Source organism: Diadema setosum, chromosome 8 (genome assembly GCF_964275005.1).
Source record: "Diadema setosum chromosome 8, eeDiaSeto1, whole genome shotgun sequence".
Taxonomy (NCBI): domain Eukaryota; kingdom Metazoa; phylum Echinodermata; class Echinoidea; order Diadematoida; family Diadematidae; genus Diadema; species Diadema setosum.
The window spans coordinates 8,780,266-8,798,005 of record NC_092692.1 but is presented as its reverse complement, the minus strand read 5'-3'; the positions used below and the strand labels follow the sequence as shown (position 1 = coordinate 8,798,005).

The window sequence follows — 17,740 nt, the reverse complement described above, 5'->3', positions numbered from 1 at the left end:
GCCAAACTTAGAAAAGAATAAAAATATTTGTCAAGGAAATAATAGGCATATGCAGACTATACGTGTTATGCATGAAATGTGCATGTACGCGCTTTGTGTCGTGCCGTTGTTTCTGCATGCATTCGCAAACGGTTAAATAAGAGCTTGTACTTTTTTGTTTTTATTATCGCTTCATGTTTCCTTGATAATCAGCGATACAACATGCATGGATTAACTTTTTTCAGCGGAAATTTGATGGAAGAAAACAAAATCTTTGTGCTGAGATCCTGTAACGAAGTACTTTTTCCATCAAAACTACAGAAACACTTCAACTCAAGACATCTGACGATAGGAGATACAAAATGAGTATTTCGACGGGTTACTGACAGGATTAGAAGCAAGAAAGGACATGTCAATATAAGCAGGGCTGTTCTCACTCTGCGTTCAATGTGTTGCCCACCTAGTACGCCCCCATTATGGTTGTCGACGAATTAGCTTTGGATAATGTATATGAATGAACCATTCCTTATGATACTGGATTCTTTGATGGAAAATATATATCTCCAGATCTTATTGTACCTAAAAGGTTTGACTTTTAAGAGGCCTGTTACATGATCATTCAATCATCATCCTAAATGCCGTCATCAGGACCTGGGGACCCTGTAGGTGATGGACTTTGTAAACTAGTTGTGTCAAAGCAATTACAGTGCGAAGATTTACATGTATTATATAAGATTGAATAGATTGAATAGCGATTTCTTTTTGTGTTACATTACCACCGCTTTACTACATAAAGAAAAAAAATCGTACAAATCTAATCTAATGCTAGACAATAATTGAGATGTTTCACCATGACCAAATTTACCACTGAATGAAAATGATGACAACCAGGGATTTTCGTTTTCAATTCCTTATTGAACATTTGAAAAAATGATTGAAAAACAGGTTGCTTCTCGGGAATAGTTCTATAAAAGCCACATTTTGTGTACTATAATAGACTAAGAATATGCAACCCAAGATATGGTTGCAAATCATTATTCGTGACGTTCAAACTTAGGGTTGATGGTCTTACCGGTCTCTTTAACATCTATTGGTGATGTCACATCTGTAAAATAAGAAAGTGTAGAAGGTTTTGAGTATGAATTATGTACGTACAGAATGCGATATATCTAAGGACGTATGTCATTACGAAACTAGAAATGTCGCTTAGGCGACTGGTATGCCTCCGCCATAATGCATGATTTTCCTAATAGGTCTATGGTACATGTGGACAATGTGTGATTACATTTTCACAAAATTGACAAAATATTAAAATGACAAGTTTGTCACGAATGTGTTGAGTGTTCACCTTCCTTGACCTAGGGTTAATTGGAAGAATAGGAGAGCATGTATTTGGAGATTTAAGGACTTTAACTTGACTTTGACCCATTCATAAGTTTATGCATTGAGTAATTTTCAAGGTATGGAGAAAGAGTGCAATTTCTGTATTGAAAAGTACATTGTTACCATTTTCATCTGGCCTTTGACCCTAAAATTATATTACAGTAAATCAATACAAAGATATGATTCATAACTTCTCTGAGGATACGTTTTCTTTGTTACACTTAAATATTAGGAGTTTAAATAAACATTTTGATGATTTAAAGTACTTATTAGAATCTGATGAAAGTCAGTCGTTATCGGTTATTGGATTAAGTGAAACATGGTTAACTTCTAATGCAGAAAATTCCTTTGCAATTGATGGTTACGATTTATTTGTTAATAATAGGTCTGATAAGAATGGTGGGGGTGTTGCATTGTACATATCATGTTCCTTTGAAACTATTGTCCATCAAGATATTTCTAGAATGGACGAAACGGTTGAATCTTTGTTTATAGAAATTCTCATCCCAGGATGTAAAAATCTTATGTTAGGCATTGTATATAGACCTCCTAATTTAAACGCTAATGATTTTTTAACTTATTATTCAGATTTGGCAAATTCACACGTTTTCCGAAATAAGGATTGCTTTTTACTCGGCGATTTCAATATTGATTTGCTGAAGTCTGAGCATGATAATATCTCTGGTGATTTTCTTCACACACTTCTATCCTCATCCTTTCTTCCGCTCATTTCCAAACCCACACGTATTACAGATTGTTCTGCCACCCTCATTGATAACCTTTTTTGTAATATTCTACCCCTCCCCGATTCTTTCATAATTCTTTCAGATATGACTGATCATTTTCCAATAATAACTTATTTTACTCTTAAAACTTCATCTAATATTAAACCTCCTTCATTTCCTTTGTTTAGTCGTAGAGTTTCACCCGAAAAGTTAGCTAGTTTTGATGTGGCTCTCGAGAATGCTGACTGGTCAGGAGTGTTTGGCAGCGATGATATCAATATATCTTTTCATAATTTTATGGAAATATTCAATCATCATTTAGATGATGTAACTCCAAAACAAAAAAATAGAACAGATTACAAAAAAAAAAACCACCCAGGTTACCTTGGATCCCAAAATCAATCCTTCGTTTAATTAATAGGAAAAATCGTTTGTATTATAAATATAAGTTGGAAAAAACTGAGCGATCGAAGAATAGATATACATCATACAAAAATACTTTGACAATGATTTTACGTTCTGAAAAGAAAAGATATTACTTTAAGCAATTCTGGAGATATAGGTTTGATATGAAAAATATTTGGAAATTTCTAAAACAGGCCATGAATGTTCCTAGTAAAAACTCAGACATTGACAAAATTAAAATGAATGATGAATTGATTAATGATTCTCTTCATATTGCAAATATTTTTAATTCCTATTTTTCAAAAATAGGTGAAAACTATGCTCAAACTATTCCTGCAACAGAAACTCATTTTACTGAATTTTTAGGCCAGCGCAACTCTGATTCCATATTTTTTACACCGACTAATAGATTTGAAATTATTGATATAGTTTCCTCTTTTGAGAACAAACGAAGTTCTGGTTATGATGAGATAGATAATTTTATACTTAAGGGTGTTATTTCCTCGATTGCTGATCCACTTGTTCACATATTCAATTTGTCAATTTTTAACGGTGTGTTTCCCGATAAAATGAAATTGGCTAAAGTAAAACCAATATTTAAGAAAGGCGATAAACTTGTAGTCAGCAATTATCGCCCAATTTCATTATTGTCCTCACTGTCTAAGGTTTTAGAAAAACTTATCTATAAGGGAATGATCAATTTTTTGAAGGTACATGAAGTTTTTACGAACTCTCAGTTTGGCTTTCCTGAGAAACATAGTACTTCGCATGCTCTTTTATACTTCGTTGATAGAGTAGTTCATGCAATTGATAATCATTCTCATTTAGTTAGTATTTTCTTGGAATTCTCCAAGGCCTTCGACACCATCAATCATGACATTTTACTTTATAAATCATCGCATTATGGAGTACGTGGGAAGGCCTTGGAGTGGTTCAAGAGTTATTTAGTCGATAGAAAACAATTTGTTACAATTAAAAATAATGATTCAGTTATCAGAGAAGTTAAATGTGGCGTCCCACAGGGAAGTCTTTTAGGGCCGTTATTGTTCATTATCTATATAAATGATTTTTGTCGCGTATCTGATGATCTCTCTTTTATTCATTTCGCAGATGATACAAATGTATTTTTCGCCCATAACGATATTGATTTTCTCGTTCACAAAATCAATATTGAATTGAATAAAGTGACAAACTGGGTCAGAGCTAACAAGTTATCACTCAATGCTCAAAAAACGAAATATATGATTTTTAGTAATACTGTTGATACTTTAAACACAAATATAGTTTTAGATGATTCTCATCTACAAAGAGTATCAAATATTAAATTCTTGGGGGTCATTGTGGATGATAAACTTTCCTGGAAATCACATGTTGATAATATTTGTAACATAATATCGCGTAATATAGGTGTTATAAATAGATTGAAATTTTATATTCCACAAAAAATATTACTTATGTTATATTCGTCGTTAATATTGCCTCATTTGAATTATGGAGTTTTAGTTTGGGGCAACACGCATCAGAATTTACTTGAAAGAGTGTCCCTCTTGCAAAAGAAAGCCCTTCGCGTTATCTGCCGTTCCCCTGTACGTTCTCATACAAACACGTTGTTTGCCTCTAGCAAGCTCTTAAAAATTAAAGATCTGTTTTTGTATAATTTAGGCCAATTTATGTACAATTATTGCAACAATTTGCTTCCATCTATTTTTGATTCTATGTTCCTCAAAAACCAATCATTTCATGAATATCCCACTAGGCGTTCCAATGAATTTCATTTACCCCTTTTACGCACGATCCTTGCTAGAAATACACTTATTTATATAGGCCCAAATTATTGGAATTCTTTGAATCATGATATAAAAAACGCCCCATGTATATATTCTTTCAAGAGGAGACTGAAGTCCTTTCTATTGCAATCGTATGACTCTACAGTACAGAATTAGCCATTTGGCCTTCTTTCCCACATACTGACTTAATTACCTTTTATCCTCTTTGAAAAATAAATTGTATTCTTTTTAGTGGATGTCTGCTGCCATCTACGCTATCGCCCAAAGCGTCAAAGACTTGAATTTCTGTCTTACTCCTGTTCATACGTCCCTTCATTTCCTTGCTTTTCTCCTTTCAGGCGTTACAATATCACTTTTTTTCTCCACAACTATCATCTGTTTCTCTTGACATGCTTCTGTCGAAGATAGCTGTCTCTGTTGTGCATTTTCGTTTGCTATTTTGTCTTCTGTTTGTTAGTCTTGTCCATTCCGTTTTGTCCCGTACAGCCTTTTCTTCAGTAGTTGTTTCGTTGTCTAGTCTTTTTCTATGTTTGTTCGTGTCTATGAAAGTAAATGTATTTATCTGTGAATCTAATTCTCAGTGGGCTTCCAGACTTCTTCTTCTTCTTTTTTTTTTCCTTTTGTATTTATGATGCTTCAATTAATCTTCCCACTGATGTTATTTTTCCAGAGGGGCCCACATTCTACAAGCTCTGTCTTTTTAGTGGGTCTCTCCATTTTTCGCACTTTAAGCAAAGTTATACATGTACTTCATTTCGATCACTTCTGTTTCTTTTTTACAACAATGTATAATTACTATAAGGTCCTCAATTGTTGTACATTCTTTTCAATACATAATGTTCTGTTTACCTTATTCTCTGTTGTCAAAAGAAGTGTAACTTATGTTTTGTCGGAAAATAAAATAAACTTTGAATTGAATTGAATTGAAAAAAAAAAATTCATAGGATAATCACTGTCAGGCAGAACATGCATAAATATGTAGTAAGTTTCAAGATAACTTGAGCCACTTCCGAGATATGGAGGAAAAAGGTAGTTCAGCACTTTCCCTTGATCTTTGACCTTTTGACCTTTCAGGCAAAAAAAAAAGAAAAAGAAAAGAAAGTTACCAGAGAATCTCTATTGGGTTATACATGCATACACCAAGTGTAAAAAAAAAAATCCTGCTGGCATTGCAAAAATATGAGGGAAATAGTAAAATTTTGAAGTGTTGCCCTTGACCTTTGACCCCTAACCTTTGACCACATGAACCCTAAATTCTCTAGATAATCACTGCCAGTCAGTACATGTGTATATACACTATATGTTCCATGAAGATACAATGAACAATTTCCGAGGTACGGAGAAAAAAAGTGAAGTTGTAATATTTTTGCTTGACCTTTTGACCTTTGACCTCGTGAACCCAAACTTTCACCAGAGGATTTAAATTGGGTAATACATGTATACACTATGTTTCAAGAAAATGTCTTCGGGCATTGCACAGATATGGTGGAAATAGTGAAATTTTACGTATTTGACCTTGACCTTTTGACCTTTGACCTTAACCATGTGCACCCAAAAGTTGATAGGCACAATTTCACCCCCTAATACACATAAATGCCAAGTTTCATTAGAATCCCTCAAAAGGTTTTTTTAGTTACGCTGTCCACAAAATTCATTACGGACGGAAGGACGGACGGACGGATGGACGGACGGACAACCCGAAAACATAATGCCTCCGGCACCACTTCGTGGCGGAGGCATAAAGATTTAGATTTCAGTATATACATGGATACCTTAAAATAAGGGAGACCTTTGTCTCTTAGAGAGAGCTTTCGAAACAATAAAAAGAAAAGCCAAATAAAGTCCAAATGTGTTGAATGTCCATCTTCCTTGACCTAGGTTTAATTGGATGAATAGAAGAGCATGTATTTGGGGATTTAAGGACTTTAACTTGACTTTGACCCATTCATATGTTTATGCATTGAGTAATTTTCAAGGTATGGAGAAAAAGTGCAATTTCTGTATTGAATAGTAAATTGTTACCATTTTCATCCAGCCGTTGACCCTAGGATTCATAAGATAATCACTGTCAGGTAGAACATGCATAAATATTTAGTAAGTTTCAAGATAACTTGAGCCACTTCCGCAATATGGAGAAAAAAGTTAGTTCGCACTTTCGCTTGATCATTGACCTTTTGACCTTTGAGGCAAAAAAAAAAGACTTTCCACAGAATCTCTATTAGGTTCTGTACATGTACATGCACACACCAAGTGTAAAAAAAAAGTCCTGATGGCATTGCAAAAACATGACGGAAACAGTAAAATTTGGAAGAGTTGCCATTGAACTTTGACCCCTGACCTTTGACCCCATGAACATTAAATTGTCTAGATAATTACTGCCAGTCAGTACATATATATATATATATATACTATATTCCAGGAAGATACCTTGAACAATTTCCTAGGTATGGAGAAAAAAGTGAAGTTTTAATATTTTACTTGACCTTTTGACCTTTGACCTCGTGACCCCAAATTTCACCAGAGAATCTTAATTGGGTAATACATGTATACACTATTTCAAGAAAATATTTTCAGGCATTGCATAGATATGGTGGAAATAGTGAAAGTTTACGTATTTGACTTGATCTTTTGACCTTTGACCTTGAGCATGTGCACCCAAAGGTTAATAGGCACAACTTCACCCCCTAATACACATATACATGCCAAGTTTCATTAGGATACCTCAAAAGGTTTTTTAGTTACGCTGTCCACAAAATTCATTACGGACGGACGGAAGGACGGACGGACAACCCGAAAACATAATGCCTCCGGCACCACTTCGTGGCGGAGGCGTAAAAAGGGAACGATGCATAACAAGAAAACTAAGGAGAGATATGCAATCTAAAGAAATGGAATTTTGAATTCACATCAAATTCAACATTATTTCCTGCCTATCCACATGGAATTTATTCCAAAGCGATGGACTCGCGTGAACAAAATAAATGATCGATCCCCCATTATTTTGCAGTGAACTTATAGTGCATTATATGCAATGGAGTCAGATGACAGAGGTTGCCAAGGAGGGGTATATTGATGAACAATAGATACGATATAGTCAGGGATAGTGCTATGGACACAGTGGAGCATTTTGAACAGAATTCGTAATTTTATGGGCAGCCAATGTAGTGACTGGAGGACGTGAGTAATTATGTTCTCTCTATCTACTCTGAGTGATCATACCGACAGCTGTATTCTGAAGCTTTTAAAGACGTAAATGCTCATTATGGGGCAGATGAAACAGAAATGTACATTACCGAAATCCAAGCTAGCTAAAGTTCTATATCCAATCAAGGCCTAATTCAAATGATTCAACTCGCAATATTCAGAAGCTATGGTCTCATGGTAAGGTGATCATGCATGGATTGCCTGGTATTTCAAAAGAACTTTGAAAATGTTGTTGGTGTTGCGTCTATGAGACAGTAAATAGTTAGAAAATATTTTAAAAATCCAGCAGGAGTTGTGTCTGATCGAGTTGCATAAACATAGGTTACTAAAGTATACAATACGACAAAAAAACATTTTGAAATAATGTTCTCTACGGAAACTTACTTTCTGTGGAAGGCCACTCGTCCGTGAACTCTGAAACAATAAGTTTATTGTGAAATTGAAGCGTTGCAAAAATATAACGGCATTATAATTTCACTTCCTTAATATACATACATAATTTAAACACTTACTTCCCTTACGAACATTGATAAAGAATGTACTATGAAAGAATATATGACAATAGCACAAAACAATAGAAAAAGATGAAGAATAGAGGCAATCATAGGTAAGGGGTTAACCATGAATTAAATCTATTAAATCAAATTCAGTCCGTATCATACATGCCCGTTTTATCCTTCCTTGAGATGTTGCCTACAAAAAGATACAATTTACATCGAACAACACAGCATGTACAGAAACTGTAACCATTTATATTTTAGTCCTCATGTAAATGTCGTTGATGGAGAGAAATCCGTAATTTCACACATGCTCTTGAAAGCCAAAACAGTGACATGTTATGAACCTATAAATCGCTCTTTCCAAGGGACTAATCATCTATGCAGGGATTCTTCTAGAAATTACATAACAATGTATCCAAAGTATTACTCCACAGTTATGATGTCAGCGAAAGGGTGCATTGTAATCCTTGAAAATGAAGTATTGAACCCAAAGATGTTTCAAATGGACCTAAACGCGGGTGTAGGCCCTAACGGGTGTCATTCACTGCCTAAACCCTGAAGACCATGAAATACTCTGCACCTTTGACCCAAGTTTGTTTACAGCACTTTAATAGACACTGACTCTGAGTGAGGATGGAGACGATGTCAGTGTAGAACTTAGAGACTCGGGTGAAGACTGCTGGCCTTCCGGGAATGGCACAGCCATAGCTCCAGCTTGTCACACCGACTAGATGCCATCGGCCGTTGATCCCCTGGCAAACCAGCGGGCCACCAAAGTCACGCTGAGAGTTGGATTGAATCACAGTGTTCACTTAATTACATGTTTTTCTCTGACTTTTACAACAAACCCACAGACGTGTGACAATCTTTTGGGGTGTGGTTCAGAAACGGACATTTCTAGATTTCATTGTCCAAAAGCACCTCCCCCCTATTAAAGGATGCATGTTACTAAAAGATATCAGCATTCAGTGGCCAAAATCAATATGCCGTATTGTTCAACTGATTTTGTTTAAGTTCCGATTGATTTTTTTTTCCTATAAATAAACGTCTGTTTGGTTTCATCATAGGTTGTTTCGTATTGGAAGGGAGCGGAAACGCAAGTTTCATTTAAAGACTGCAGGATGTGTGACGCATATAATCTTGTTTTTTACGTCGAAAATTGATGTCAAATTAAAGACAAAATCTAGGAGATCATAATGCACTGCATGGATGCATGCATTATATATCGCTGAGTAAACACATACTTTTTGTCTGCTTCTAACGAAGAGAAAATTGGTTGTTGAAAACTATATAGAGTTATCTGGGATAATTTTCAAACAATAATTGAATAATTTTTAAACAAATAATAGATGAAGTGGCTGCTACAACGTACAGTTCCCTATATTTTGGTAACAGTAATCCCCAACCACAAATATTTGAAAAACAAACTGAGTTGGTAAAGCAAACTTCTCACCCAGCAAGGGCCTATCTCTCCGCGCTCGTAGCCGGCACATATCATATTTTCTGTTATGCTGTCTTCTCCATAGAAATCCTTGCACTCCTCCTCGGAGAACAATCTCACAACGGCTTTCTGCAGCACGCGGGGAGCGGAAGCTTCGGAAATGACAGAAACAAAAAGATTAAAGGATGAAAGGTAGTACGTTACCGCTAAGTGATTACAGAGAATACCGGATGATCAATGATCAAGAAAACTGTGAAGAGCAATTACAAACAATGTACCTGGGTCTATACAGAGGAGTATTAGCAATCCTCTCCGTTCAGACTATTTTTTTTTCTAAACTTGTCTTGAAATAACAAAATTGTATTGTTTTTGAAAATTCGTTTTTCATTGCATTTTTTGCATTATTAGTACATGTGTGGATGCAACTTTTGAAATCATATAATATGTTGGAATTGAAATCAAACGAAATGAAACGAGTACATAGATATCAAAGTAAAACACAAGCTTAATAAAACATCACAAACACGGCAGTGGGCGCTCTAACGATGTATATCCAAGAAGTACTATCTTGTTACAACTTGTCGCTGTTGATACATAGGCAAGAAACCTTTAGACCACAAAGTCAAAGTATCTCTGGCATACATCTTAAAGAGGAAATCCAGTCCAAATATAAGTTAGTCTGATAGTAAAAGATTATGATTTTACGAGTTCAACGGTATAAATTTGACCGAAATCGGATGAAAATAAGGAAGTTATGAAATTTTGAAGTTTTGATAATATCTCCAAAACAGTTCTTCTACAGTGGGTATGAATATGCAAATGAGTGAGCTAACCATAATCATACCATAACAAGTTTGCATTGATCGTGTACCAAAAAAAAAAAACTCACGAAAATTCAATGTTTCTGTCTCTGAAGTCTGAAATATGACGTTTTTCCTGGTTGAATAAGATCAGAATAGTGATCAGGGGCCCATTTCATAAAACTTGTTATCAGTGACAACTGCCACATTTCTATGACAAATTTGCTCTTAGCCAATCAGATGCAAGGATTTCAGTAGCTTGTAACATTTATGACAACTTGTCACTGATGACAAGTTTTATGAAACGGGCCCCTGTGATGACAACTTTTATGAAACGGGCCCCTGTATACAAATGACGCACAGCTCTGAGTGCGTAAGTCGGAATTGTGTGCATAAGGTAACTACTAAGCCGAGTGGGTTTAGGCGAAATTCCATAGTTACCGCATGCACACTATATTCCGCCTGACGCACGAAAAGACATACACTATCTGTGTTATAGAATGGGTAAAAACATGGCAAATATACACATTTGAACCTATTTTGTAAACCTACACTGTCTGTGTTATTACCTCCGCCAAGGGAGGAGGTTTATGTTTTCGTTACCGTTGGTTTGTGTGTTCGTTTGTTTGTCCGTGTGGAAAATAATTCAAAAAGTAGCAAACGGATTTGGATGAAACTTGCAGGAAAGGTTGAGAATGACACAAGTAACAAACGATAAACTTTTGGTAGCGATCCAAAAAAAAAATTGCGAATTTATGAAGGACTTTTGATATTTTGGCAGGTAGGGTCAATGAACTTGGAGTTCAGGCTGCGCGTATTTGAGGTTTGCATGCGCGCACTAAAGTGCGTGCTCTAGTTTCTGCTAGGGTGAGGCGCGCCGTGCAGCTGAGGGTTTATGACGTAACAAAGGCTTCTATATTGGGAAATCGGGCGACTTTCAGCACATGCTATGTAAGGATGGAAATCACTGACGTCCCTATGGAAGAACAAGATCAGCGGTGAAATGAGCTGCATACTTGGCGGAGGTCTGTGCTCTCAGAGTGCTACTCTAGTTGTTGTTGTTGTTGTTTTTCACAGAATTGAGAACTGGCATTTTGTCACAGAGTACCGCACGTAGACATATTGGTATCGAAGAATTCAACATATTTGTTTCCCTACCTTAATCTTAGGAATCTCCGAAGAATAATTATATTTCGGAGTTAACCTTATAGCTCCATGATGAAAGGTGATCGCATGAAAAGGCATATATTCCCCTTCATTTTGGAGCACCCATATGTGTAAGAGAAATTTCTCACAAACATTCTCAGGAGCGTTCTCTGAAGAGCAGTCATGCATAACGAAATAAGAAAATTGAACTCACCGTCTTCGGTAGAACCCCATCCTGTTATTAGGCACCGCTGGTAGTCCATGGTTTCCCGCGAAGTGTCTGCCAGACAGGCGGGCCGAACAAAATCGGTGAAGTTCACTGGTTGCGAGAGTTTGATCAGGGCAATGTCGCGGTCGAACTGAAAATTCTCATCAAAAAGAGGGTGGGGAATGATCTCGGCCGGCTCGATAGCGACTTGATGTGGGGAGGAAGTTGATGGTCTGACGTCTCCGAGAATTACCAGCTCCAAAGGGTAGAAGTCAAAATTTTCGCTGAAGGCAACAAGTGACAATGAGAACAAACGCTTCAAATGAAGCAAAACATGTTTTTAGGCAGGCCCTACGACATAGACATTTGTGATGAGAAATGATGTTGATATACATACGAGTGATACGGTGATTTATCTATGACATCTCAAAGAATTTTGATACGATTGAAACAAATTACTTTAAAAATTGCAAAAGAATACAAGTGACAATCATACCAAGGGGTTGTCATTAACCTCTTTTTGCCAAAGTAGGCCCTATTTCGGAGTTTTTTGACAAACAAAAATAATTTGTCAAAAGGAAACAAGCGATAATTATAAGGCTCTCACTTGCTGCCTATAGCCTAAATGATTTCTTTCTTCTTCTTTTTTTATGGTGGGCCTGATGGTAACGTAATTTGAATTAAACTAAGTAGGCTATATCTAAAGGGTTCCAACCCTATAGACCGAGTGCTCGATAGATAGAAGATTGTCTATAATATTCATGTCTGGTGCTAAGATTATAAATGGTACATGTAGGCCTACCTGTGGTCGAATGTATAACCTCTGTTATGTATGGTATTTACATTCATTGTACACCACACACATACATAATCTCTGGTCTATTCAGCCTTTTGCAAAGGAAGCTCGATATAATTTCAGCACACGCACACAGAAAGCAGTGGACTCGCACAAACAGCGCGCGAGCGGTGAGCTGCGTGCGTAGCTGCTCCGATCTGATCGATGCGTGCGTGCGAGTCCTGCTCGTTGTATGCAAGTCCATTGCAAAAGTCCTTTGCAAAAAGGTTGTGGTCTATTGAACCTTAGGTCTAGATATGAAAAGGAATTTCCCCGATCTAAAGGCCCTGTCACGCCTTTCCGGGCAGCGATTTTTTTTTTCCGTAACCTTAATGCGTCGAAATTGCCAATTGTGTCACTTGAGCAAAGACTATCAGTGTACAAGTTGGTTTTGGTACGCATGTGCGTGGACTGCAGCAGTCAGGCGTTGAGTTCGTACTGTTACACAGTATATATACAGAGTACCATTGGCATGGTCGTCTGCTAGCCACATACACAGAATCAGATTACAATGTGAGAATGGGACGCCGTCCTTCAAGCAGAAACATAACAACGGGTTCGTGTGTATGGATATGTGTATGCGCGTGTGTGAGTATTTGTGTGTGTGTGTGTGTGTGTGTGTGTGTGTGTGTGTGTGTGTGTACAAAGTGTGTGTGTGTTTCCACTTCACATGTCATCGCCATCGTGTTCGGCTTTGCCTTAGCTCCATATAGGTGGTATTTCTGTAGTTTTGTTCGCCGTCTGCTGACACTTTTCTTGTGTCTCGCGAGACTTGCGTTACTAGGATGCATGCAAACTCGACGTCGTCTGTATATCTTTTCATTTTACTCATGTTTGTATTCCCTTATACACTATATAATCTTGTCTTTCTTTTGTGTCATGTGTAATCTTTTAGTATTGTATTCACTGGTTTGTTATATTGTTATTTATACTCTTTGTTTGCTACTCTCATACCCCGAGAGGAGGTCGAAAGAGTCAATAAAATTCACAAAATTCACAAATATTTAGGTCTGCAGCGATTGTTGTTAACATTGATCATGTTTATTAAGCCCCACAAAATCAGATTCGAAGAGGGCATTTGGTCTTGGGTAACATGGATGAACTCCTGGGTTAATTTGTGTTTATCCTCCAACTTCACAATGATTCAGAAAGGCGTATGTATATAGGCTCCTTTTTAGTTCAGGTTCATCAGCGTATATGATTACATTCTCATGCAGTAACATCCATGATGAAGATGGGGGAAGGAAGAAAAACTGCAGGAGGGGGGGGGGAGCTAGTAATCATCGATTTTGATCGATGAAATCTCTCTATAAATATTTTAATTTAATCAGCTTTAAAAAGGCATTTTGGATCAGCATTTAAAAATCAAAAGATGTGCTATTTCCATCAAAATCAATTCATTTTCCCAGTCCATACATGTACAAAATTGCTCTAGTATCACGGTTTGAATTGCTCTATCAATATTTTTTTGATGTTCACTTTAACATTGCCAACCCTATAGTCCTTCTCATCACTTACCATCGTCACCTCTACCATCACGACCATCATTGAAGGAAACCAAAACCCAAAAAGAAATGTGGATTGAGTGAAAGCAGCAACATTAGTAGAACACATCAGTGAACGTTTAAGGAAAATAGGGCAATCGATGCAAAAGTTATGATTTTTTTAAGTTTGGATCTTGGAACACTGGATGCTGGAACCACTGGATGCATGACGTCATGTGTGGGCAACAACATAAAGAAAATATAAAGAAAACAAACATGTTTTCACTTTTCTTGAGTAATGGAAGAGCATTTGATTAACCACTTTCAGAAAGTAGGGGGAATGATTACTACATCGTTTACCCTTAACATAAATTATGTCAGTATCAATTAAGTTGATGGAATGTATAATTTTATCGATTTTTTTTTTTTTGGTGGAATTCTCTTCATATTTTCTTTACATTGTTGCCCGTCATGGTCTCTAGTAGTCTCTTTATTCAGTGATTACAACACAAAAATATAAAAACGAAAAACTTTGCATCGATTGTCCGATTTTTCCTCAAACTTTCACTGATGTATAATGCTAATGTTGCTTGGTTCACTCAATTCATATTGGTCTTTGGGTTCTAGTTTCCTTTAATATCAACCAATCATCACCACCATCATTGCTTTTATTAGATTACCATGCGTGACCATAAACATCATTACTATCATTTCACAACTGGATACAATAATCTTATCATCATCACCACGATTATCACTCGTATTACCACCGTATACACATCACCACAAGCAATATATCTTCCACCACTATCAATACTTTTTTCCATGTCATCAATCCATCAACAACAACTTCACGAAGTCTCTGTCAAAGTTTTCAGCATCATCATCATTATCATAAGTCATAAGCATTGCGACTGGTAATATATTCATACTCGATCCCTCCCTCCAATGCCCACATGGCCTAGCACCCGTAACTGAAATGATGAAGAGAAACGATTGAATATTAAAACACTGATTTGTTTGTTTGTTTGTTTGTTTGTTTGTTTGTTTGTTTGTTTGTTTGTTTGTTTTTAAGTACACTAGCCGCATTCACACGTACAAAATAGCTCATGGTTACCGAGCGCGCTCCAAAACTCGAGAGTTCTTGTTATACTCGCAACTTTTTATAAACTTCATGATCGATATATTATAGAAACAAACAACAGGCTTTAACTGGTATCAGATTCCCAGGTGGGTTCATGATTTTAAATGTGTATAAACCATTTGGTGTCGACTGACGCCCAAAAAGGGAAGCCATGCGTGATTTGTTGTCTCGAAGTCGTGCAGTATCGTAAACATAAAAAGTGATGAGATATCAGAGCTGTGATAGAAGTTTACCAGTATGAAGTTTATCAATATCAGCATAGCCATGATGTTTACTATGTGAGAGAGAGAAAAAAAAAATCAAACCCACAGCTCCGATTCTCAAGTAAAACACATTTGTAGAAGAGATTAGAAACGATCGTTTTATAATGTGTTATTTGGCACAAAATAATTTCACTTATTTTTAATAATATTAATCGATAACCAAATGAAAATCAATTTGCCCGATATTAGCCAAATTTAAGATCTTTTCATTAAGTTGGAGCAACGAGCATTAGTTCAGAGTCACAGAGGCTACTTTCGAGTTTTTATGAAATACATTCATAGGAAACTGATAACTATAAGTTTGAACGATGATAGCACCCAAAATATCATGGTTGCATTTCGTTATTGAGAAGGTTCGTTATTCAGAAGGTTCCTTATTCCGAAGATTCGTTATTCCAAAGATTCGTTATTCCGAAGGTTCTTTATTCCGAAGGTTCGTTACTCCAAAGATTCATTATTCCGAAGGATCTTTATTCCGAAGGTTCGTTACTCCAAAGATTCGTTATTCCGAAGGTTCTTTATTCCGAAGGTTCGTTATTCCGAAATTTCGTGTTCCAAAGGTTCGTTATTCCGAAGGTTCGTTATGGACCCTATTTCATTGTCGGATCAATGAACCTTCGGAATAACGAACCCTATTTCATTTTCGAATAAACGACCCTTCAGAAAGCGAACCCTATATTTTCGGATAAACGAACCTTCGGAATAACTAACCTGCGGAATAACGCCACAAATGTTCGGATTAACATACCTTTTTGATTTTCGGATTAACAAACCTTCGGAATAACGAATATCCGAAACACACAAATTCCCTATACTTAGATTTTTGTCAACCCTAAATTCAAGAAAGGTTCGTTAATCCGAACATTTGTGACGTTATTCCGAAGGTTCGTTAGTCCGAAAATAAAATAGGGTTTCTTTTCCAAAGGCTCGTTTACTCGAAAATGAAATAGGGTTCGTTATTCCGAAGGTTCGTTAATCCAAAAATCAAACAGGGTTCTGGAATGACTCATAAACTTTTTTTGTTCAAAAGTTATGTGGATGTCTATAACGTCCAAACGTTTTTCTGTCGGTCCTTAAAAAATTAGAAAGGTTTCTTGTTATCTTAACGTTTAAAAAAAAAAACGTTTTTATAACGTCCAATTGAAACGTTTTGAATACGTCGAAAACCTTCCAGAAAAATGATGTTCTGAAAACGTTTTGACAAAACGTCCAAATAACGAACTTGGAACGTTTCAAGAACGTTTAGAAACGTCCAAATGTCAGCTAGGACCCAGATTTGTATCATGGTTGTACTTTGAGGTACTCACATGCGCTTTATTAGACCTTAACCGCCCACGATCTAAAAATGACGTCAAAATCATGTCCATTTTCCTTGTTTACATAGTTTTCGTGAAAAAGGCGTCTTTCAGACGTCTTCCTTTTTTTCTTTCCAATATACATCAAAAAGGCATGAATTAACGTGTAGATGGCGTGCTCATGACGTTATTCTGACGTAAATCTTGTCTTTAGAATTGTGTTTTACACGTCATTTAGACGAATCTAATGACCACCAATGACATCTTTGGGATAACTTCCATTTGAGCAAAAATACGACATATTGACGTCAGTTTGAAAAATACGACACTTTATTCAAGTCAGTTTGAAACGTTTATAATGATGTAAAGTATCTGTGTTTATATTTGTCTATAAGACTTTGAATTAGTAATCTACACGTCTTTACAACGTCTTCGTATAACCAACCAGGCGTCAGAGGACGTCACAAATATGACGTCTTTTAGATATCTTCAAACAACAATACGACTTACTGGCTTCAGTTTGAGACGTCTAAATAGCGTCTGTTTTCTTTGCTTATTTACCGCAAACAAACGACAGTTATTACGCCTTTCTAAAGTCTAGATAATTACGTCTCTCTATGTCTTCCATTTGAGCAAAAAAAAAATCTTATTTTTGACAGCTGACTGACGTGAAATTGTCGTCGTTCTGACGACAGTAAAATATGTCGCAAACTTATATAACTCAATGAAATCATAATTCGTAGGCCTTATTATATGAAGTCACAAAAACGTCGCAAAACTGAAGTAAATTTAACGTCACGTCATTAATATGACGTGGTAAATAGGTTGCAAAGCAAAGTAAATTTCATTTCACTAATACGTCGTAAATATGAAGTGAATAATACGTCTCCAAACTGACTCGAATTTTACGTCTTTACCCAGCTAACTCAGACGTTTTCTAAACGTTCTTAAGACATTCCAAGATCCTTATTTGAACGTTTTGTCAAAACTTTTTCAGAACGTCTTCTTGAGGAAGGTTTTCAACGTATTTAAACGTTTCAATTCGACGTTATAAAAACGTGTTTTTTTTTTTTAAACGGTAAGATAACACTAAAAGAACATTCAAAAAAAGTCTTATGACCCGTTCCAGAACCTTGTTTGA

The 17,740-nt window shown here is 36.3% G+C and overlaps 1 protein-coding gene across 1 annotated transcript in view; it reads right to left on the bottom strand.

The window, feature by feature from the left end:
• Positions 1–17,740, bottom strand: part of LOC140231790 (uncharacterized) — a 176,157-nt gene that overhangs the window by 75,389 nt on the left and 83,028 nt on the right. Inside the window, exons 32-35 of the mRNA XM_072311946.1 lie at positions 11,585–11,862; positions 9,437–9,576; positions 8,606–8,765; positions 1,052–1,084 (exon numbers count right to left, since the gene is read on the bottom strand). Coding sequence (XP_072168047.1) covers positions 1,052–1,084; positions 8,606–8,765; positions 9,437–9,576; positions 11,585–11,862 — 611 coding nt within the window. The remainder of the gene's footprint in view (positions 1–1,051; positions 1,085–8,605; positions 8,766–9,436; positions 9,577–11,584; positions 11,863–17,740) is intronic.